At 40.5% G+C, this 25461-nt stretch overlaps 2 protein-coding genes across 13 annotated transcripts in view; one reads left to right on the plus strand and one right to left on the minus strand.

Annotated features, from left to right (window-relative positions):
- LOC127049709 (uncharacterized) overlaps positions 1-3179 on the plus strand; it is a 1018748-nt gene extending 1015569 nt beyond the window's left edge. The window contains exon 2 of the mRNA XM_050950934.1: positions 3084-3179. The gene's annotated coding sequence lies outside the window, so the exon portion shown is untranslated. The remainder of the gene's footprint in view (positions 1-3083) is intronic.
- Positions 1-25046, minus strand: part of PUM2 (pumilio RNA binding family member 2) — a 133678-nt gene extending 108632 nt beyond the window's left edge. For 6 of the 12 annotated variants that reach the window (XM_050950653.1, XM_050950651.1, XM_050950663.1 and 3 more), the window contains exon 1: positions 15657-16041. In XM_050950653.1, the coding sequence (XP_050806610.1) occupies positions 15657-16028 (372 nt within the window). In that variant the 5' untranslated portion in view covers positions 16029-16041. Of the gene's footprint in view, positions 1-15656; positions 16042-21185; positions 21399-24833; positions 24925-24963 lie in introns of those variants that run through there. The other 6 variants (XM_050950655.1, XM_050950656.1, XM_050950654.1 and 3 more) reach the window with 6 other exon arrangements.
- Between the last annotated feature and the right edge of the window lie 415 nt (positions 25047-25461).

Here is a 25461-nt window from a genome sequence, read left to right on the forward strand (position 1 = left end):
AATAGATAAAGGCATCCCAAAAGTCATTAGCACTGTGGCAAACACAACTGAAAAGTAATCATCCGAGCTACTACATATTACCAACAGTGTTACAATACGCTGAGCAGAACAGTATCAACGAAGAAAAAGTGAATGAAATGAAAACAGCAGTGTCACACAGTTACATCTTGCTGCTCTGACAAGTTTAGTCGCTACTTCCCGGCAGATAGGTTTGAATATTTGAAGGAAAAGCATTGGGTGAAAAATTTTTAACTTTCAAAAATCTGAATCAATAATGGAACAAACTTGACACCTGAGCAAGAAAAAGAGCTACTGCAATTCACCTGTGATAGTACATTCAAATCACGTCACAAGTCATTAAATTTGTCATTGTTTTGGATAAGCGTTTTCAAAGATTAAAACAAAAACAAAAGAAACCAACTCAACAATGAACCTGATATATGAGCAGCACTTTCATATGGTGATCCAGATTGGAACAAGATCATGAACTACAGGCACGTCTATCAATCACATTAAGCAAGTGAAACTCAATCTGATTCTCTTTTTTACTGTATTTTAAAACATTTTACATGTAATGTCGATGTCTAATTTTAGTTATTACTTGAAGCGAAGTGGTTAAGGCTAGCATGTATTGCCCTCAGGTGGATAAAAATCAGTGTTTTTTTATTTAAATAAGATTTTTTTTGATAAAATGCTTTTTGAGGAAAAATGTATCTGAAAATAGCTTAAAGATATCTCATGGAATAGGGATTATAAATTCTAATTCTATAGTATGAGAATATATATTCATGCAATGTTTTAGAAAAGTTTTCTAAAGGAGTTCCAATAGTTCATGGATTAGGGACCCAACCCTGTGGCGCTCCAGGGGCTTCTGTATAGATTATTTATTTCTATCTACCCAATGATACTCAGTGGTCAGTCTAGAAGATATCTTCAGAGTATGTTTTTAAATAAATAAATAAATAAATAAATAGAGGTGAGAAACAACAGACCTCAACCCTATTGCCCCTCCACAAATTTATGTACACAAAGTTAATACCTTACCTCTCTCTTAAAGTGCGAAGTTTCAAAAAGCTCAATGAATAGAAGATTGTTGGGGGCGGGATGAGATGCAGGACCTTCAGGTTGGTAAACTTTTTTATTTCATACTTCTTTCTTAAGGACTGCCTGTCTTCTTTCTAGACTACTCTTGAATGTTCATGTTTGAGCAAAAAATATAGTTGTTACTCTATGGCACTATCATTTTAGACGCATTTGTGAGAAAAATAAATAGCTGAAATAGGGAGATCTTCCTTTTACAATTTCACCTTTAAAGTAGCAGTGAGTGTCATTGAATGCAATGAGTAATACTAAATGAGCAGTATGGTTGTAATAATTAAGTAACTGCACTGACTTTTGTTTAGGAGAATCCATCCTTGACATACAGGATTCTGACGACTATCCACCTTCAAGATCACCATCATTTTCTATACATTCATAAAGTATAGAAAAGATAGAGGAGGACCCGCAACACCTGTGCCAGCACTGCTTCTGTCTCCTCCACCTGCGCCTGTAGCCAGACAGAGCACCAAAGCATGGATGCTTTTACCCAGATTCTGGTGTGGGCTTGCAAAGACTAATTTGCAATTTCCACTTCCTGATATCCAGGCTGCGAGTGGCATCCAATGTGAAAGGTGCCTACTGGTGGAATCTCTCAGGCAGCAGGTGGGAGAGCTACAGGAGGAGGTGGCTAGGCTGAGGAACATCCATATCCATGAGCAATTCTTGGACAGTATCCATGTGGAGACAGCTGACGTAGCTGTCCCAGTTGACAGGACTACTGACACACCAGTGGAGGAGGAGATCCCTCAGGGTGTGTTGGACACACCAGTGGAGGAGGAGGCTCAGGGTGGACACAGCCAGCTGGTTACTTCTAGCAGCAGGCAGTGCTCCACCCCTGCTGCAAACCCTCCTGCTGTGGTAAAAGATATCTGTTATGCTCTTCTTGATACAGGAGAGAAGGCATCACCCCCAACAGTTAAGGAGGGGAAGCCTCGTACCCCTAAGGCTGGGAGGTCTGCTGCCACCACTGATAAGAAACATAGGGTAGTGGTGGTTGGAGACTCTCTGCTGAGGGGGACGGAGACACCCATCTGTCACCCTGACCGTTCATCCCGGGAGGTATGCTGCCTTCCAGAGGCCCGTATCCGAGATGTTACAGAGGCATTGTCGAGGATTATCCGGCCTTCTGACTACTACCTCATGCTACTCATCCATGTGGGCACAAATGATACTGCGAGGTGTGACACTGAGCAGGTCAAGAGTGACTACAGGGCTCTGGGAGTACGGGTTAAGGAGTTTGGAGCGCAGGTGGTATTCTCTTAGATTCTTCCTGTTGAAGGTAGGGGCCCGGGCAGAGACAGATGCATTGTGGAGGTGAATGCCTGGCTGCGAAGATGGTGTTGCCAGGAGGGCTTTGGCTTCCTCGACCATAGGATGCTATTCGAGGAAGGACTGCTAGGCACAGATGGCGTTCACCTTTCGAAGAGGGGAAAGGCCTTATTTGCGCACAGACTGGCTAACCTAGTAAGGAGGGCTTTAAACTATGTTCGACGGGGACAGGTGAGCAAACCTCACAGGTAAGTGGGGAACAAGACCTGGGAGATGGGTTGGAAACAGGAGGGAGCACGGGCTATAATGGCAGTGAGGAAGGAGGGTCAGGGCAAACCTGGGAGGCAAGATCAAACCAGTATCTTAGATGCCTATATACAAATGCAAGAAGTATCGGTAATAAGCAGGAAGAACTGGAAGTGCTAATAAATAAATACAACTATGACATTGTTGGCATTACTGAAACTTGGTGGGATAACACACATGACTGGAATGTTGGTGTGGATGGGTATAGTTGGCTCAGGAAGGATAGACACGGGAAAAAGGGAGGAGGTGTTGCCTTATATATTAAAAATGTACACACTTGGACTGAGGTGGAGATGGACATAGGAGACGGAAGTGTTGAGAGTCTCTGGGTTAGGCTAAAAGGGGTAAAAAGCACGGGTGATGTTATGCTGGGAGTCTACTACAGGCCACCTAATCAGGTGGAAGAGGTGGATGAGGCTTTTTTCAAACAACTAACAAAATCATCCAAAGCCCAAGATTTGGTGGTGATGGGGGACTTCAACTATCCAGATATATGTTGGGAAAATAACACTGCAGGGCACAGACTCTCCAATAAGTTCCTGGACTGCATTGTTTTATTTCAGAAAGTTGAAAAAGCTACTAGGGGGGAAGCTGTTCTAGACATGATTTTAACAAATAGGGAGGAACTTGTTGAGAATTTGAAAGTAGAAGGAAGCTTGGGTGAAAGTGATCATGAAATCATAGAATTTGCAATTCTAAGGAAGGGTAGAAGGGAGTACAGCAGAATAGAGACAATGGATTTCAGGAAGGCAGATTTTGGTAAGCTCAGAGAGCTGATAGGTAAGGTCGCATGGGAATCAAGACTGAGGGGAAAAACAACTGAGGAGAGTTGGCAGTTTTTCAAAGGAACACTATTAAGGGCCCAAAAGCAAGCTATTCCGATGGTTAGGAAAGATAGAAAATGTCGCAAAAGACCACCTTGGCTTAACCACGAGATCTTGCGTGACCTACAAAATAAAAAGGCATCATATAAAAAATGGAAACTAGGTTAGATTACAAAGGATGAATATAGGCAAATAACACAGGAATGCAGAGGCAAGATTAGAAAGGCAAAGGCACAAAATGAACTCAAACTAGCTATGGGAATAAAAGGAAACAAGAAGACTTTTTATCAATACATTAGAAGCAAGAGGAAGACCAAGGACAGGGTAGGCTCACTGCTCAGTGAGGAGGGGGAAACAGTAACGGGAGACTTGGAAATGGCAGAGATGCTTAATGACTTCTTTGTTTCGGTCTTCACTGAGAAGTTTGAAGGAATGTCTAATATAGTGAATGCTTACGGGAAGAGGGTAGGTTTAGACGATAAAATAAAAAAAGAGCAAGTAAAAAATCACTTAGAAAAGTTAGATGCCTGCAAGTCACCAGGGCCTGATGAAATGCATCCTAGAATACTCAAGGAGTTAATAGAAGAGGTATCTGAGACTCTATTATCTTTGGGAAATCATGGGAGACAGAGGATATTCCAGAAGACTGGAAGGAGGCAAATATAGTGCCCATCTATAAAAAGGGAAATAAAAACAACCCAGGAAACTACAGACCAGTTAGTTTAACTTCTGTGCCAGGGAAGATAATGGAGCAGGTAATTAAAAAAAAATCTGCAAACACTTGGAAGGTGGTAAGGTGATAAGGAATAGCCAGCATGGATTTGTAATGAACAAATCGTGTCAAACTAATCTGATAGCGTTCTTTGATAGGATAACGAGCCTTGTAGATAAGGGAGAAGCGGTGGATGTGATATACCTAGACTTTAGTAAGGCATTTGATACGGTCTCGCATGATATTCTTATAAACTACGAAAGTACAATTTAGACGGGGCTACTATAAAGTGGGTGCATAACTGGCTGGATAACCGTACTCAGAGAGTAGTTGTTAATGGCTCCCAATCCTGCTGGAAAGGTATAACAAGTGGGGTTCCGCAGGGGTCTGTTTTGGGACCGGTTCTGATCAAAATCTTCATCAACGATTTAGATGATGGCATAGAAAGTACGCTTATTAAGTTTGCGGACGATACCAAACTGGGAGGGATTGCAACTGCTTTGGAGGACAGGGTCAAAATTCAAAATGATCTGGACAAATTGGAGAAATGGTCTGAGGTAAACAGGATGAAGTTCAATAAAGATAAATGCAAAGTGCTCCACCTAGGAAGGAACAATCAGTTTCACACATATAGAATGGGAAGAGATTGTCTAGGAAGGAGTATGGCAGAAAGAGATCTAGGGGTTATAGTAGACCACAAGCTTAATATGAGTCAACAGTGTGATACTGTTGCAAAAAAAGCAAACGCGATTCTGGGATGCATTAACAGGTGTGTTGTAAACAAGACACGAGAAGTCATTCTTCCGCTTTACTCTGCGCTGGTCAGGCCTCAGCTGGAGTATTGTGTCCAGTTCTGGGCACCGCATTTCAAGAAAGATGTGGAGAAATTGGAGAGGGTCTAGAGAAGAGCAACAAGAATGATTAAAGGTCTTGAGAACATGACCTATGAAGGAAGGCTGAAGGAATTGGGTTTGTTTAGTTTGGAAAAGAAAAGACTGAGAGGGGACATGATAGCAGTTTTCAGGTATCTAAAGGGGTGTCATCAGGAGGAGGGAGAAAACTTGTTCACCTTAGCCTCCAATGATAGAACAAGAAGCAATGGGCTTAAACTGCAGCAAGGGAGATTTAGGTTGGACATTAGAAAAATGTTTCTAACTGTCAGGGTAGTTAAACACTGGAATAGATTGCCTAGGGAAGTTGTGGAATCTCCATCTCTGGAGATATTTAAGAGTAGGTTTGTCATAACTTAGTCCCAGATTTGGACCTTAGCGTCCAAAATATGAGGGTTAGCATGAAAACCTCCAAGCTTAGTTACCAGCTTGGACCTGGTACGGCTGCCACCACCCAAAAAATTAGAGTGTTTTGGGGCACTCTGGTCCCCCTGAAAAACCTTCCCTGGGGACCCCAAGACCCAAATCCCTTGAGTCTCACAACAAAGGGAAATAATCCTTTTTCCCTTCCCCCCTCCAGGTACTCCTGGAGAGATACACAGACACAAGCTCTGTGAATCTAAACAGAGGGAGTCCACCCTCTGTAATTCCAGGCCTGGAAACAAAAGCACTTTCCTCTTCACCCAGAGGGAATGCAAAATCAGGCTAGCAAATCCAACACACACAGATCTCCCCCTGATTTCTTCCTCCCACCAATTCCCTGGTGAGTACAGACTCAATTTCCCTGCAGTTTCCCACTAAAGAAAAACTCCAACAGGTCTTAAAAGAAAGCTTTATATAAAAAAGAAAGAAAAATACATACAAATAGTCTCTCTGTATTAAGGTGACAAATACAGGGTCAATTGCTTAAAAGAATATTGAATAAACAGCCTTATTCAAAAAGAATACAAATCAAAGCACTCCAGCCACTATAGACATGTAAATACAAAAACAACAAAACCATGTTTGGTACTCACAACTTGGAAACAGAAGATTAGAAAACAAAAATCACTTCTCAAAGCTGAGAGAAAAGCAGGCAGACAGACAAAGACTCAGACACAAAATTCCCTCCACCCAGAGTTAAAAAAAATCCTGTTTCCTGATTGGTCCTCTGGTCAGGTGGTTCAGATACTTCTTTCCAGGTGAAAGATAGCTAAGGGTTAATGTCTCTGTTTATGACAAGGTTAAACAAACGTCTATTAGGGATGGTCTAGACAATATTTGGTCCTGCCATGAGGGCAGGGGACTGGACTCGATGACCTCTCGAGGTCCCTTCCAGTCCTAGAGTCTATGAATTTATGAATCCGCCAAAGACAGTGTTTCAGTCACATTATATATGTCACATAGCCACAGTATATAGCCTGTAGCAAAAAGAAAGAAAAAATCTCCATCATCCAGAAACAACCATAGATAAGTTTGTGATAAGAACCAGCAGATTACATAATGAGGTAATTGATGAAAAAATGGCCGTTTCTTTATGCAACAAACTCTTCTTTCTGTATGACTGGGAACCACACTTCATTAACATGGCTCAGTAATTAAGACCAGAATACAGTCCACCCAACAGAGCAGATGTTGCAAGCAAATTGCTGGGTAAAGTGTATGAAAGAGAAATTGAGCAGTGTGCAAAAGGTCTAGAGGGTAAAATTGTTAACTTGAGTCTTGATGGGTGGAGCAATGTCCACAATGATCCTGCTATATGTGCTTGTGTGACAACAGAAGAAAGGAATGTCTTCTTTACAGAAACAATTGATACATCAGGAAATGCACACACAGCAGAATACTTACTTACATGAAGTAGCAGTAAAAGTTACAACAAACTGCGAAAAAAAAATTCAAATGTCTAGTACACAACTTGGTCACAGACAATACTGCAAATGTATCCAAGATAAGAAGCTAGTAACATACAGTTGCAGTGCTCATTTGATGCACCTCCTAACCAGAGACTTCAGTGTTCCAGAAATAAAGGCTAATGTTGAAATTGCAAAATACTTCTTTAACAATCACTTTGCAGCAGCTGTTCTAAAACACTAAGCTAACTTTCCCTCAAGATGTGCGATGGAACTCAATAGTGGACTGTTTTGAGTACTATATCAACAACTGGCCTAACCTGATGACAGTTTGTGAACAAAATGATCAAAAAATAGATGGCACTGTCACAGCCCAAGTTCTCAACACTGGGCTTAAGAGAAATGTTGAACACATGCTGAGTACCCTGAAGCCTATTTCTGCAGCCTTGAACAAACAACTGTTTTACTGCTGACACTGTTGAAATCTGGAAGGAACTGAGTGAGACCTTAAGAAGAGAAATATGCAATTGTGAAAGTTACTGGTAGCCCCCCTTAACAGCTTACAAGCAGCTAGTAGGGGAAAGCAAAAGCCTCATGTACACGGTAACCTAAACTTTTAAACTATCTTTTCTCTTCTGCCTCAAAGCAAAAAAAACTTGCTTCAAACCAGTTTTTACTAACCAAATAACAAAAATGCGAGGTTTAACATCTACCAATCAAGTGTTAACACACAAGAGTCTTTGTCTAAAAGTGTATAAAGAGTTTGTAAAATTTGTATACGGCAAAGTCTTTGTACCAAGATGCCGGGCTCTCCTTTCTTCTGCAAAATAAAGCATCTTTCCTTATCCCTGTCAGGCTGTTATTAGCTCTCAACTAGGCAGACCTGATATTTCGGTAACAGCTTCTGGTGACCTAGATGGGACTCTCCTAGCTCGGACATCGGACTCCGGACGGCTGCGGCGAACCAGAAGCGGCGCCACCAGGGTGTTTAGCCCCTCTTCCTCGCTTCACCGCGGCCCCTAAATAAATAAAGCATCTTTCCTTATCCCTGTCAGGCTGTTATTGGCTCTCACCTAGGCAGACCCAATATTTCGGTAACACAATGACAGAGTTATATTACAAGCATTAAAAAAAAGAATGGGACAAGCACTATCTCCAGCTCATTTTCTTGCAAATATTCAGTACCAGGGTCAAACCTTAACTGCTGAAGAAGAGGAGCTGGCGATGACATGGACATCCAACAATCATCCCTCCATAATGCCAACTATAATAAACGTTGGAGCTAAGGGCGAATCAGTCAAGAAATATATGTCTGCTCATGATGTTTTAAAGAAAGTCACACCAGTGAACTGGCGGAAGTCACTTAAGCACTTGGATTTAGAGACTATTGAATATATATAGTCTCACTTTTAATAGGAGTAGCTTCTTCTGACAGCGTAGAAAGAATATTTTCTTTGGACTAATTCATTCCAAATTACTGATGTTTTTGTGATCCCTTTTACGTACCTACATACTGCAATAGATGACTAGCAACTTCTCCTCCATCTTGTACAGAAAATAAGCTTTTCAACCTGTCATGATAACTAAGACTCTGTCCTATTTTTGATAAATGTATGTAGTAGCTGCTCTCTGCACCTTCTCCAATAGTTCGTAAATTCTAATAGAAGAAACATGCCCAAAATGAGATAGATAGTGAGGTGCCGTTGGAGTAACCTAAGGCTTTATATAATGGTGTAATCATTTACATTCTCTTGTTGACAATACTGCTGTTTATTATAAGAGGCTTCTGGTAGTCTTTACTGTAACTGCAGTATTTCTTTGGCATTCTTTCACCAAAATTCACTAATGTCTGCTTTGTCTAAGATCTGTGAAGATCTTGAGACCTCTGAAAAGACCATGTGTGATAACTGAAGGGGATAACTCCCTTATGGACACCCAGCCATCCAGTTAGCTGTAAAATCCCTCTTGGTGTCTGTTCCTTGCTTGCTTTAAGGGTTAACAAGCCCATAGGTAAAAGAAAAGATGGGGGGCACCTGACCAAAAAAACCAATGGGAAGGCTAGAACTTTTTTAAATGGGAAAAACTTTCCCTTTGTCCGTGGTTGTTCTTGGGGCTGCAGGGACGGATCAGTAATGCTGTATAAGGTTTGAACTAGGTATGAAAAAGTATTTTCCATACCTAGAAGGAATAATTTGGATAGGGAATGTTTAGACGCTATCAGGCTTATTTCTTATTTTGGCTTGTGGATCTCCTCCGTGCTAATTCCTGACGCTTTTGTTTACTTGTAACCTTTAAGTTGAACCCCCAAGCAAGCTAGTTTGGGTGCTTAATTTTTGGAATTGCTCTTTTAAAATCTAGCAAATGCCCATGTTCCAGAAATATTTTCTCTCTCTTTGTTTTAAGAGCATTTACTTTTTTTAAGAACAGGATTGGATTTTTGGTGTCCTAAGAGGTTTGTGCATGTTGTTTGATTAGCCGATAGCCACAGCTAATCTCCTTTGTTTTCTTTCTCAGCTCTTTCCCAGAGTGGAGCGTGAAAGGGCTTCAGGGTACCCCACCGGGAGGAATTTTCAAGTGCTCTCTCCTGGGTTCAAAGGAGTTTTTTGCATTTGGGTGGTGGCAACGTTTACCAAGCCAAGGTCAGAGAGAAGCTGTAACCTTGGGAGTTTAATACAAGCCTGGAGTGGCAAGTATTAATTTTTAAAATCCTTGCGGGCCCCCACTTCCTGCACTCGGAGTGCCAGAGACATCATGTGTCTCTAAACTTTCACAGAGTCACTCACTTCTCAGGTCCTAGAGGATTCTCCACTAAACATAGAGAGAGAATTGATATAAAAGTTAATGGTGACCACTAATTTACCCTAAAAATCCCTGTAGGGCTGATGAAGGGATGATGCCAGAGGGTAGGTGTTCTCCCCCCACTGCTGACTCACCCTCTCTTGCTCTACAGTCTTTTTCAGAGTTGGGAAAAACAGACATTGCTGTACAGGATCAGACCAGTGGTCCATATAGTCCAGTAGCCTGTCTAATGGCCACCAATAATAAATAAGTCAGAGGAAAATGCAAGAAATCCTGTGGTGGGCAATTCTAGAATTAAGAGCAGGGAAGTTTCTTCCTAATTTTGTCAGTTTGTTGTCTGGATTAAGCACTGAAGCATGAGGGTTTATATCTCTATATACATTTTAAAAGACTATAATGCTGGATGTTCTGTTTGAGTCACACTGTGCTCTAGGATTCAACAATATCTTACGGCAATGATTTTTACAGATTAATTACGCATCTCCTTTTAATCAATTTTAAATGCACTGCTTTTCAATTGTACTGAATGTCCCCTCAGTTCTTATAAGAACAGGTGCTCCTATTCACCTGTTTATCCTACTTATACAATGCTATTTTGTATACCGCAGTGTCCTCTTTGTAAACAAAGTAGTCCCAATCTCTTTTCATTATCTTCATATGGAAGTCTTTCCACGTCTCTAACAATTTGTTACCTGTCTTTTGAGCTCTTTGACGTCTAATAGATCTTCTATAATGAGACAACCAGAATTTAACACAAGTTTAAGTGAAGGTGTACTATCAACTAATATAAATGGCATAATATTTTCAGTAAAGTTTTCTATGCTATGCATTTTCTTCGTTTTTCTTTTCATTGCCATTACAAAACTGAACTGACTACAATATCAAAATCTTTTGCCAGAATGGTTAGTTTAGAACCCAGTAATACATGTAATTCAAATTATTTGTTCCAAAGCATGTTATTTTACACTTGTCAAGGAATTTTCATCTACAGTTGTGCTTCCCATTCACCTAACTTTATTCTGTCTTCTCTGAAGTTCCTCTCTTGTCAAGTCTTAACTGAAATAACTATGCCATCTGCAAGTTTTTCCATTTCACTGTTCATACTGCTTTCCAGATGTTTAGTACATTAAACATCAGCCCTACTATGGAACTCCAGAGTACTCCAGTTAACCTTTTGTCATGTTAGAAATTGATCCTTTATTCCTACTATTTATTTCTAACTTTTGAGTTGCTTCCAATCCACTAAAGTTCTTAAGTAGTCAGGGGATGAGATGTAGTTTCCTTAGTAATCTCTTATAAGGAATTTTGACAAAGGGGCATAACAACAGTTGTTCTTTATCCACTATTTGTTTGACAAACTCAAATAATTTTAGTAAATTAAAACCAATTTTCCTTTAGAAAAGGTGTATTGATTTGTCTCCACTGTCTCATGCTCACCTGTTTTATAATTCTATTTTAAAATTATAATTAAAATCAAATTTTTTTGCTACTGAAGTAAGGCTCACTGTGTCTGCAATTCCCAGGATTTGCCCATGTGCCTTTTAGTTTTTTAAAGATATGTACATTTGATATCCTCCAGTACTCTGCAATATTAGCTGATTTTAGTCACAGACTGAATATTTGTATTAGCAGTTCAGTCACTTCATTTTCAAATTCATTCAGAATACATGGGAAAAATACCATATAGCCAAGGCGACTTGTTGCTCTTTAATCAATGTATTCCAGTGTCTCCTTTCCTGACTCAGTCACTAACAATGCTATCTTTATTGTCTGAAAATCAGTACATCCAGTATGTATGACCCATTAACATTCTTTGGGTGAAGAATGATATGAAAATGTTAGCTTTTCTGCAAGGTCCTTGATCTCCATAATTGTCCCTCAACTCACAAGTCCTCTTGCAATGTTCTTACTTCTAGTATTCAGAAAGTTCTTGATATTTGTTTTGTATCTGACTAGAGTGGACGTCTAAGATAGTGAATGACAGTGATAATGAGGTAGGATCAGAGTCTAAAATAGAGAAAGAACAAGTCAAAAATTACTTATATGTCTTCATATCACCAGGACCTGATGAAATGCATCCTAGAATATTCGGGGAGTTGACGAGGAAATATCTGAGCCATTAGCAATTATCTTTGAAAAGTCATGGAAGATGGGAGACATTCCAGAAGACTGGAAAAGTGCAAATATAGTGCCCATCTATAAAAAGGGAAATAAGGATAGCCTTGGAAATTACAGACCACTCAGCTTAACTTCTGTACCCAGAAAGACAATGGAGCAAATAATTAAGCAATCAATTTGCAAACACTAAGAAGATAATAAGGTGATAAACAACAGTCAGCATGAATTTGTCAAGAACAAATGTCAAACCAACCTGATAGCTTTCTTCGACAGGGTAACAAGCCTTGTGGAAAGGGAGGAAGCAGTAGATGTGGTATATCTTGACTTTAGTAAGGCTTTTGATACTGTCTTGCATCATCTTCTCATAAAAAAAACTAGGAAAATGCAACCTAGATGGAGCTACTACAAAGTGGGTGCCTAACTGGTTGGAAAATCATTCCCAGAGAGTAGTTATCAGTGGTTCACAGTCAAGCTGGAAGGGCATAACGAGTGGGTCCTGCAGGGATTGGTTCTGGATCTGGTTTTGTTCAATATCTTCCTCAATGATTTAGATAATGGCATAGAGAGTACAATTATAAAGTTTGCAGACAATACTAAGCTGGGAGGGGCTGCAAGTGCTTTGGAGGATAGGATTAAAATTCAAAATGATCTGGACAAGCTGGAGAAATGATCTGAAGTAAATGGGATGAAATTCAATAAGAACAAATGCAAAGTACTCCACTTATGAAGGAACAATCAGTTGCACACATACAAAATGGGAAATGACTGCCTAGGAAGGAATACTGCAGAAAGGGATCTGGGGGTCATAGTGGATCACAAACTAAATATGAGTCAACAGTGCAACTCTGTTGCAAAAAAAGCAAACATCCTTCTGGAATGTATTAGCAGGAGTATTGTAAGCAAGACACAAGAAGTAATTCTTCCGCTCTACTCCATGTTGATTAGGCTGCAACCAGAGTATTCTGGGTGCCACATTTCAGGAAAGATGTGGACAAATTGGAGAAAGTCCAGAGAAGAGCAACAAAAATGATTAGTGGTCTAGACAACATGACCTATGAGGGAAGACTGATTGTTACAAGAAGGAGGGAGAAAAATTGTTCTTCTTAACCTCCGAAGAAAGGACAGGAAATAATGGGCTTAAATTGCAGCAAGAGAGGTTCAGGCTGGACATTAGGAAAAACTTCCTGTCAGACTGGTTAAGCACTGGAATAAATTGCCTAGGGAGGCTGTGAAATCTCCATCATTGGGGATTTTTAAGAGCAGGTTGGACGAACACCTGTCAGGGATGGTCTAAATCAGGGATTCTCAAACTGGGAGTCGCGACTCCTCAGGGGGCTGCAAAGTTATAACAACACTGGGGGTCGCGAGCTGTTGGTCTCCACCTCAAACCCCGCTTTGCCTCCAGCATTTATAACGGCGTTAAATATATTTTAAAAAGTGTTTTTAATGTATAAGGGAGGTCACACTCAAAGGCTTGCTATGTGAAAGGGGTCTCCAGTACAAAAGTCTGAGAACCCCTAGTCTAGATAATACTTAGTCCTGCCTTGAGCACAGGGGACTGGACTGGACTGGACCTCTTGAGGTCCCTTCCAGTTCTATGATTCTATGAAAATTTCTCCCAAGTTTGCTAGTTTCCATTTTGTATTTTAGTTGTAATAGTTTGTGCTCCTTTCTACTGGCTTCACTTGAGCCACGTTTCCACTTTCTGTAACTTGAACCTTACTGTTTTTATCCATACCGCTTATTTTCTTTCCTTCCTGCTTCCTCTTTTATTTAGGCATATTCACACATTCTGTGACTCAGCTACAGTATGCTTAAGTAATCCACACTGAACCTAAAGATTTTAAATTTCCTCATTTTGGATTTCAGAGTCATTTTTACTAACATCATTTCTATGCAGTCCTTCTTTCCAAACATGTCAAAACATCCACCCCTTTCATCTTTCAAACAAATGTGCTGATTTTTCCTAACCTATGCATGTAAAAAGGAATGGTAATTAAATACTTTCAAAGTCTGCGTATTTTAGCTTTTAGATGTACCAGGTCTGTTGGAACCTCACTCTGAGTGCTGGCTCTTTACAAGATGGTAAATATGAATGTAATTCCCGACTTCACATACCCACCCCAGAAGCAGCTGTTCTGTGTGCATTGTGGCCCACAAAGAACACTCTGCAACTTTTAAGGCACACAGAACAACACTAGGGAAGTCTATTGACCTGTTCTTTCATGGCAATTTCCTATTCTTCTAGACTATCAAAGAAGGAAAACAGTGAAAATGGCAGAACACAAAGGAGACATCACTCAGTTATATAGGTTAGAAAAGTATTACTGCTCCCAAGCAATTAAAAGTGAATAAACAAAAGTAAAATAAACTTCCCCTTTGTGGCTCTTTATGATTCATAAAACAAAATATTTTCTAGAATTAGATTTTTTTGCAGCTCTTTTTAAAACACATTAGGTATAGAATGTTTACATTTACCATTCTCTCCTGGATGAGGTGGCAATACTCTGAAGAACTAAATAGTGTTATTACATAAGGCTAATCTGAGCTGCATCTCTCTCTGCTCCCTGGATGGGAGAGAAGATATGCCTATTCTTACTTGTTTAAGAACAGTTTATTACATAAATACACACACAGAGTGTGTCACCTTGCAAAACCGTAATAAAAATCAAATCAGCCTAGGCACACACTCTAGTTGCCCACTATTTACCATGAAGCCAATGATGATGGGAAAAAAGCTATTATGTTATCACATATTCAAAATAATTACTTGCCCCAAGTGGGCAAGTAGAATATTGCAAGGGACCAGATTTATATTTTAGTAATATATTAAATATAATATTTTATACAATACAAAGAAGCAGGTACTGAACAAGAGAGGTTTTGCTCAGCAATTACTATTACAGGAAAGAGAAAGGAGGGAGAATAAAAACAAAACCAAGAAATAAAATGACAAGAGAAATTAAGGTAAAGAAGAGCAGCAAATGGATGAGAAAAATAAGGATAACCGAACTTTTAGGTTGGTAAAACTGTTATATTAATTTTCCTACATTTTACTGTATTTCTTGGAACATATCCCACAACCCTGGGGTTTGGGAAGAAAGAAATTGCCAGTGAACCTTTTAACTTGCCGAACTCAGATTCATAAAAGATCGTTTTGTTTTCTGAATTTCAAGAGTAAATGTTGAACGAGAAAAATTAGAAAGCTATAGCAGTTACACATTTGGAGCTAGGTGTTTGCTATTTGACGCTTTGTGGGTAATTACATTTCATTATCTACAAAAGAATCAGGCAGCAACCTATTGTATAATGTTAAGTTTAAACAAGAGGTACCCCTTGCTTAGTTCTATTACTTACATGTTTATAGTGTTGATAATACAAGTTTTTACCTGCAAGTGTAACAAGTAAGATTGTGTGCAAGAGCCCTGTTACTTTTCATCAGGCCTGTTGTAATTTGGTCTTTTATCAAACTATAACAGATGGCTACCATCTGATTTCAGATCTAATGAGTAATACTTGTTAGTGTTCCTGGAAAAAAACTAGACACATACTTTGAAAAGTAATGCTTATTTACTTTAACCAACAACTTTTTAATAAACACTTAACGTATTACAATAGAATAATTAAACTAATATGTTTAACTGCTCAAACAAAAAACTGAATGGTTTACATTATGGAAAACTATATGCTTTGAAGCTATAATTGATACAGAAAAACTAGCTTAACCCATGGATATCTTTCTGAAAGATCTGGATTTAAGAAAAAACATGAGAAGTTTTTGAATGAAAAAACAAATAAAGCTACCTACCGAATGATCTACATGAATGCTATCTCCTGTGGGCCAGCGATGTTTGCTGGAGTAGCCACTCAACTGCTCACCAGCCTGCCTCTGGAAGAAATATCCAACTGTGGCATCATCCTGAGACCGTCCACTGAGGGGTATCTGGACACTGAAAGCACCTGACACTGCAGCTGTAGGGATGGTGTGAGGATTGTTTCCACCTGAACTGGGCCCTGAAGTTCCAGGCCCTGGCCCTGCTGTTGCTCCACCTACTGTTCCAGCTGGGGCAACCCCTATTCCAACCCCACTGGCTTCCTGACCAATGTTCGCATGCATCATTCCTCTGGTCTCCTGCCAGGCCACTTCATTCAAGCCTAGGAGGACACATGGAATGCTCATTCCACGTAGAAACCTAAAAAGAAAAAGTCTTGATAACATAAAAGGCTTTCCAATGAATGTCTTTAAATATGCAGTTCTTACAATCAGGATTTAAAAATAAAAATCCAGACTATATAAGAACAGTGTACTTTGTTAAAGATGTTGGCTTAAGCTTTTTCTATTTAATTAATTTAAAGTACTGTTATCAACTTAAGATGGCAGGGTTGTCTGAGAAAATACATAGAATGGAACCAAACATACTAGTGTAGCTATCCTTGATCAAAATATAATTTCAGATCCTGAAGTGACTTTTTTTTTTTTTAAACACAATATCAATTGACACGTACATTCCTTCATATTTGGCCCTATAACAGGGTTTCTCAAACTGGGGTCGCCGCTTGTGTAGGGAAAGCCCCTGGTGGGCCAGGCCAGTGTGTTTATCTGCCCTGTCCACATGTCCAGCCAATCATGGCTCCCACTGGCCGCAGATCACTGTTCCAGGCCAATGGGATCTACTGGAAGCGGTGGCCAGTAAGTTCCTCAGCCCGCGCCACTTCCAGCAGCTCCCACTGGCCCCGAGCAGCGATCAGCCAGACCTGCGGGCAGGGCAGATAAACACACCGGCTCAGCCCGCCAGGGGCTTTCCCTACACGAGCAGTGACCCCTGTTTGAGAAACCCTGCCCTATACCTTCTGCTACCAACTTTGTTTTTCATAGCCTACAAGCACTTTCACTTAAGTAGTGTGGAAGGCTAACGTCTAAATCTCAATGCAAATATGTCACAAGTGAAAAATGTTCAGTGTTGTTCTGGTTGTGCAAGAGTTTAATATCAAATTTCATATTAAAAACACCTATGAGCAAACTGGCAGTATATTTTGACCTTCTACTGACCACAATTTTAATCTGAACCTGAAATATTTCATTAGTCTGCCAACTGTCTTTTTGGCTTGAAATAAGTATAACTGACAATCACACATTTATTGATGAAAGACTGAAAATACTCATGATGAAGTGGACAAAGTGGAAATCACAAAGTTAAAAAAAAATGTATGATCACATTGCCCACACAGAGATTTTGGCAATAAAAGCACAGGAGAGTCCATTCTTCATCTGATAGAATGGATTCTCCTCTGGTTTTTATTGCCAAAATCTCTGATGGGGGCAACGTGATCACGCATTTTTTTAACTTCGTGATTTCCACTTTGTCCATTTCATCAGGAGTATTGTCAATCGTACAGCAATAAGTGACATGAAATTCAGAGAGACCAGGAGCAGTACACAGATATAAGACAAAAATATCCTACAATGTAATAATTTATGGCACCTGCAAAAATGGTCAGAGTTATTTTCATTTTAAAGTACAGTCTGGAAACTTTACAATAAGTTTCATACTTTCTGTAATCACTTAAGAGGAACAGTATAAAACCAGAATGAAAAACTCACACACAGAAAGTTCCTTGCCTAGAATGGAGTTTCTAAATATAAAATTGTGATTAATAAGAGATCATGACTGCTTCTAATTCCTCTGTAAATACATATATTTTATTTCCAGTGTTAACACTTCCTCCATGTACAATCATCATCAAAAAAAAAGATACTATACTGTGGAATTGAGGTTTTTGCTATAACTGAATATGCATTGTTTTATCGCCATTTTTAGACAAAATGCTACTTAGATATAGTTTTATTATTACAACAATAGCTGTTTACTTCACTGAAATGGCATTCCATGAACATGGTATGAATTCTGTGACTTCTTCAAGCTCAACAATATGACAAACCCCTCAATGCAATATTGACAGAACAAAGAATTTTGCAATATATACTATACTGGAAAGCTAGCCATGCATTAACAATAGTATGCCTAAAAAAAAATTATGAATGTGATATAAAATGTGTACGTTTTATTTTTCTTAACTAACATTCACAAAAGTCATACCAAGTGGCTCTGTGCTAAAATGTTTACTGTGAAAATTTAATTATTTGCATAATATGGCTCCAAGAAACTAAATATACATGCATAGTAGCCTCTATTTGAACCTCAGCATCACTTTTTTTCCTTTTAAAAAACTAGCAGGCTTTAGTCCACCTTAAAGTTTTGTATACTATTTATATATAAATAAAGCAAGCAAGTAACCAAATTAAAAAGGAGTTTGGTACACTTATAACAAACATTTATGCTCATATCAATGTTGGGTGCGGAAGCTCACATTTAATAAGTAGTTTCTGGACTGAGATTTTCTATGTCAACATTTACCATCTCCTTGTTCTCCTCTCCCCACACAGAGAGAGAAAAATCAAAGATTTTTACAATGGAAACACAAAGTCAGTCAGTGCAGTAATTTGTATCTGTCCATTTCTCCAATACCTTCTCTAGCACTGGCTAAGTGAGAAGTAATTTAACTTTACCAGAACTGGTCAAATTGTAGACGTACAGCTGGGCCTTGATTTACACAGTGGTTACATTCTTGAAAAAACACTGTGCAAATAGAAATTGTTTTAAAAGATACCAAGAGTCTATGGGAAATAAGGGTTTAGGTTTCAGGGTCACAAGATGACTTCCCTAATTTATCTAATACAGGTTTGAAAACTAAATTTTTTTAAATGAAATTGCTATTAACCTTTATTGATGTTAAGGATGAACTTGATATGATGATAATGCTGATGTTATTGAAATCAGACCTCCAAGGGTTCATCTGGGATGTCTGGGGAAGCCAGGGAGTGTAGAGCAGTAACATAGCCAGGTCAGGACACTTGGGTGGGCAGGCATGACGGGGGCAGAGAAGAAAGAGTGCTGGGTGTTGTGAGGTAAACCCCTGCGCCCCAACCCTGATCCCCAGCAGGAGCACTTGGTGGGCAGAATGGGGATAGCCCGCAACCCGATCCTGTTCCCCAGCAGGAGTGCTGGGTGAGTGGGGTAAGACCCTGCGCCCCAACCCCACTCACCAGCAGGAGTGCTGGGTGGCGATAGGCGAGCCCCCGACCCCGCTTCCCAGCAGGAGTGTCAGGTGGAGCAGGGTAAGCCCCTGCACACCGATTCCACTCCCTGGGTGCCCCCCTGGGATTGCCAGTGCCCTAGCCAGAGTGTCCATCGTCCCCTGCAAGACCAGCTGGAGGGGGTGAGGGAGGCAGCCTCCCCACCCCCATCTCCATCATTGCCCACACAGCCAAAGTCAAGACCCATCCAAGTGTCCCATCCTGGCTATGCCACTGACCTGCGCATCTTGGTGACCGTACTGCACTGTATAAAAGTGTATCCATACCGTGTACAAAAATAAAGGGTTACAATTAATTTGATTGTGCATAACTGAAATTGTGCAAAAAAAATACTGTGTAAATCGAGTTCCGACTGTACAGGCCTCAATTTACATGGTTTTGGGGTTTTTTTGCACAGTTTCGGTTTTGCACAGTCAATGAGTTGTGACCCCATCCCTCCTGCCTTCTCTCTCCCGTCATGCCCACCCACTCACGTGCCCTGGCTACGCTACTGTTCCACACGCCCTGGCCTCCCCAGACATCCCAGATGAACTCTCGGAGTTCTAATTTCAACATCATCAGCATTATCATCATATAAAGCTCATCCTTAACATCAGTAAAGGTTAATAGCAAGTTTAAATTTCATTATTTTTTTTTAATTTAAAACCTGTATTCGATAAATTAGGGAGGTCATCTTGTGAGCCTGGAACCTAAAACCTTATTTCCCCACACACCTTTGGTATCTTTTAAAGCGATTTCTATTTGCACAGTTTTTTTCAAGAAAGTAACTACCATGTAAATTGAGGTCCGATTGTCTTTGGAAATATTTGATGAAATTTTCAACATTTTCAACAGATTACCAACTCCAATTTGTAAGGAAAAATCACAGTATCATATACGTTGATTAAAATATATTTGTGCTACAATATGATATTAATATGACCATCTATATTTAGGGTCCTATCAAATTCACAGCGCATTTTGGTCAATTTCACAGTCAGGATTTAAAAAATCCTAAATTTCATGATATCAGCTATTTAAATCTGAAATGTCACAGTGTTGTAATTGTAGGGGCCTGACTCAAAAAGGAGTTGTGAGGGGTTTGCAAGGTTATTGTGTGTGGAGGGCGGGAGAGGGGGGTTGGTGGTACTGCTACCTTTATTTCTGCTCTGCTGCAGGCGGTGGTGCTGCCTTCAGAGCTGGGCAGCTGGAGAGCAGTGACTGCTGGCTGGGAGCCCAGCTCTGAAGGCAGAGCTGCCACCAGCAGCAGAACGAAAATAAGGAAGGCAGGGTATGGTATTGCCACCCTTACTTCTGCACTGCTACCTGCAGAGCTGGTTCCTCAGTCAGCAACTGCCATTCTGCAGCTGCTCAGCTCTGAAGGCACCAGCACAGAAGTAGGGGTAGCATGGTATAGCCACCCTTACTTCTGCCGGCTGGACACTGTCTTCAGAGCTGTGTGTCTGGCCAACAGCTGCCACTCTAAGGAAACACCCAGCTCTAAAGGCAGTGCAAAAGTAAGGGAGGCAATACCACAACCCCCTCTAAAATAACCTTGTGATACCCCTGCAACTCCTTTTTTGGTCAGGACCCCCAATTTGAGAAATGCTCGTCTCCCCCATTAAATCTGTATACCATGGGTAAGAACACACAAAAGACCAGATTTCATGGGGGGGGGGACCAGATTCATGGTCTGCAACACAGTTTTCATGGCCGTCAATTTGGTAGGACTCTATTTATATTGAATACGGAGCGTGTCAAAGCCACAGTATTTTGTTTTGGATGTATTCTTGCAAATTCTATTTGATATAAGTCCTGCATATATCATGGATTCAATACTTTTGCAGCTGCTGCACTTCAGAGAGCTTTATATTGCTCTCTCAACACTCAGGATGGTCATCTCATAACTTTCACAGGATCATGTCTCCAACGTGTACATATTAGCTCTCCGAGAGCCACTTCCAAAATGGATAATTCATCGGAGCCTCAATATCAACTGATAGATAACAAAATGGACACCTTAATTATATATCTACAGATAAGACCTGGTTTTGATTCATCATCTAGATATCTCACACTCCAGACTGGGAAATATTGCCAACTGATCTATACTGACAAATTCTGAAGGGAACATAAACAAAGGCCTCCTGTAAAATAAAAAAGTCTCAAGCTATTAGTGGAAAGGAAAGATTTTATACATACCTATTCGAAATCACACAGAGAACCTGAGTATACTTTGTGTGATCGGAAGGTATTTTTATAAACATACAACTGCATAGTATTTCTACTATATTACCAGGAAGTGCCTTGAAACATTGTTATTAAAAGGCACTACACAAACTTAACTTGTTGTTACAGGAGGAGAAAACAAGCTTTTCAGTGATGGACTTCTTATTCCATTTCACAGACTTTGGGTACTGGCTTAGTGACAATGCTGGAACGGTTGCACTGTGTAGAGTAAGCAAGAAAATAGTTGTGTTATGGGTGGAAAAACTTCACCCTGGATGAGGAAAGCATTTTTAAACTAATTTTTTTTTTTTTTAAAGAGAACAGAAGCAGAAAGAGCAATTAGTATATCTCATGCCTATGAACACAACCAACTATACAACCCAACTAGTATCTAAATGACCTATCCATCACGCTTTCTTATATGGTCACTTTAGCAGTTTTCATTCAGAAATGAAAGGTCTGTTTTCTTCCCCTAAGAAAATATAAGTGCCAATATCTTTGTTACATTTAAAAAGTAATATTGCAGACTTCCTCACCACCTCATACCTCAGCATAACACCAAGAATAATATTTAGGAATTTTTACTGCAATCAAGAATGACACTTTACATAATCCTGTACACCAGAAAGAAGGCATCAATGTATGTGAATAGGAATAATGAAAGTTAACCATTGTCCATCTAACAACTTATGTTCTTAAGAAGGGCCATACAGGGTCAGACCAATGGTTCACTTATAGCCCAGTATCCTGTCTTCCGACAGTGGCCAGTGCCAGACACTTCAGAGGAAACTAACAGAACAGGGAAATTATCAAGTGAAACATCCCATGTCATCTGGTCCCAGTTTTTGGGATCTCTTAACATTTCAGAAACAACTGTACAAAGAAGAGACCTGAGCTCTCAAGATAAAGCATTTTAGAAAGTTCTGTACACACAGTATTAGAACACACATACATGCACACCTAGACAAGGAGAAAACTGGACAAGAGCAAAACAGGAAAAATGCTACTAAGTTAACTTGAAAACCTGGGAATGAGTCTAACTCCCTGCTAATGTTGTCCCCCAATATGCCCAGAATCTCTCTTGCACAAATAAACAAATGGGAAAGAAGCTACTTATTGTTTAATATACTACAATCAGGCAATAAACACCAATCTTAAATATATATTGCAACTCTACATTAAAACTTATTTTTTTCCTCAGGACAAGGAAAAATGATCTTTTCTCTCCACCAGTAAAAATGTATTAGCTATAATACATTTCACTGCAGCTAACATTTAAGGGAAGTCAATTGCATTCTTCCTGGTCAAACACCTCCAAATTTTTGCACTACTGATAAACATTACAATGGATAACTGTTTTTCACTTTTCATCATTGTAATTGCCTAGCCACCATTCTATTGCTTCCCTCTCACCAAAAAGCAGAAAGAAAAATTATAAAAAGATTAAAATAGCGTATGTAGACACATAGATGACACTCACGCAACAAACTGAAGAACCATGTGATAAAACTGCATTTATCAAGCACCTTCTTACCTGCATTTGCCTGTTAGGTCTATCTCCTCTGGGACTACTTCTAACTTTTCAAACCCTTGAGCATTTTCCAGCAGCTGCCAGACGTTTTGTTTAAAAAATAAAACAAACAAAAACTGCCACAGAATTCAATCTTCCCCTATCCTAATTTCCTCACCACCTTCACCTACCAAAAAAATATTTGCAAAGGTACAATATTCAGTTATGGACCAATAAAAGTTTTAAGATCCAACACCTCTTTATACCATAGCAAAAATGAGAGATCCAGCTTTCCAACAATATGCACAATACCTGTTTCTAAACCCAGGAAGATCCAGAAGCATACAGACATTAAAACCCCCGGACATAAAAATTAAAAGCACTATGTTTTTTTTTTTTTAGGGCATTTTAGGTATATTTAGAGATTTCAAAAATGTATATGTTTTCATTTTCCTCTCTCTCCAAGGCCTACATAGTTTGAATCATAATTAAAAAGAGACTGACTGTTCAGTTGTGGGACACAAAAGGGACCACAAATAAAATAATTAGGACATACATTTCCAAAAAACATTTGTTAATATGTAACATATAGAGAATGCACAAAGTTTTGGTATGAAGGTTTTATAGGCACTCATTTGCAGTGATATATAAAAATCATGCATGCCTTTATCACTTGGTAGTAATGACACCGCAAATTCACCTGATAAAACCTCTAAACCACACCATCATGTAAAACAATATATTTTTTATCAGAGGGGTAGCCGTGGTAGTCTGGATCTGTAAAAGCAGCAAAGAATCCTGTGGCACCTTATAGACTAACAGATGTTTTGGAGCATGAGCTTTCAGTGGATGAATACCCACTTCCTCAGATGCATGTGCTCATGCTCCAAAACGTCTGTTAGTCTATAAGGTGCCACAGGATAATATATTTTTTGGTGTTTTGATATTTTGCTTGCTTTGTACAGTGTGCTCAGTACACCAGATGGGTATAAAATGCTCAACATGTATCACCTTACTTTCACAGAATTAAAGACATAGTTTGAAGTGAAGTGCACACAAAACTTCATAGCAACAAAGCCAAAAAATCTCTTGTATAATGACTACTGAAAGATAATTTTTAAAAATAATCAGCAGTAATCAAGTAAAAATGTGAACCGCTCCATACTGTGACAATGGTTATATTTTCCAATAATGTTTTCTCTGATTTTGTGTGTGCAGATAGTGTATTAAAGAAAAAATAAAATCCAACATTTCATTGTGTGGCATCAACCATAAAATACGCATTTAGCCTTCCCACCTATCCTCACATCCTTAAAAAAAAAAAAAAAAAAAAAAAAAAGACAGATATTCTTAGTAACCAGGTGAAATATAATAACCTGTGATATACAGTAGATCAGCCTAGACAATCTACTCCCTTCCGGCCTTAAACTCTACGAAAGCAATGAAGAAACCTTGTTCACATTTCCAACACATTTCCTGTGTCTTGCTCTCAGTTGTGCCCTTCAGTGAGAACTGCTCTCCCAATTCCTTGCCACCTTTCCCCTCCCCACCACAGATCTGTTTTTCAGGCATGAATTAATCTTCTTTATCTAAATCCCATCACGTCCCTTGGCGTAAACTGCCCACCAAGTCTTTCCTCCCACCTCACCCAAAGCGTAGTAAGCCCCCTCATCAAACGCGTGTGTGTTGTTAGCATTCTTAAGGTGCTTTAAGGGTCACATAGCAGTCCCCCCCCACACACACACACACACAACACTCCCCCAACCACAACATACACCTTCCCCTCCACCACAATACCCACTCTCCTCCTTCTCCCAGACACACACACCCCTTCCTTCCTACACCCCCTTTCCCCAGGCTGCCCCTCCCCCTTATATACCCCCTCTTTGTTCCCCCCCACACCTCCGCTCCCGTCCCTCCTCACCGCCACCCCCTTTGTGCTGCTCCCTACAGCGGCCCGGAGGAGAGCCCAAGCAGAGAGGCACAAAGGCAGGGGAGAGGGCAGCCACCCTCGACCAGGCCCCGACCAGCCGGGTTACCAGACACAACATGGCCCCCGAGACAAAAGGGGGCTCCCCCGCGGCCTGGCCTAGCCCGGCCCCAGGAGATACTCACGGGCTGGCTGGCGGCGCTGCTCCCTGGAACGGAGCCGGACAGGGCCCTAGAACACCCCTGTCCCCGCCCCCACCTCCGGGTCTCTCCTTCCTCCCCTCCCCCCCACCTCAGCCGCCAGAGACTCACAACAACATGGCGAGAGAGACCCACACACACTCAGAGCAGCAACCCCCACTGCGCAGGCGCGCTGTGGCCGGGACGGGGGAGGGGCGGGCAGCAGAAACTCTCGAGGCCCTTCCGCCGCGCGCCAATCACCGGCGTTGGCGCGGCGTCTGCGCGCGCTTTGATGTTCCCTCCCAGCGGCCCTGCGTGAGGGGTGGGGAGAGAGGAGGTCGTAGTGGCGGCGATGTTCCAAACGCGGAACTCTGAGCACCTCATTGTTCCATCCTTCTGCACCGCGTGGGATGGGACAATGCTTTAGGGCGTGATCCCGCTCCCGCTGGAGTGCGCGGGTAGTGATGCAAGTAGTCATTGAAGGAAAGACTTTAATTACAACAACAATAATAATAATGAAAACCCACACCTCACCAAAGACTAGGCTGTGCTACAAGGGGTGAATCCCTGTCGTACAACTGCCGTAGAGGCTAAACCAGCTTTGATGGGTCGGTCCTCAAATCATTTTGA

Source organism: Gopherus flavomarginatus, chromosome 4, assembly GCF_025201925.1.
Source record: "Gopherus flavomarginatus isolate rGopFla2 chromosome 4, rGopFla2.mat.asm, whole genome shotgun sequence".
In the NCBI taxonomy this organism is placed as follows: Eukaryota; Metazoa; Chordata; order Testudines; family Testudinidae; genus Gopherus; species Gopherus flavomarginatus.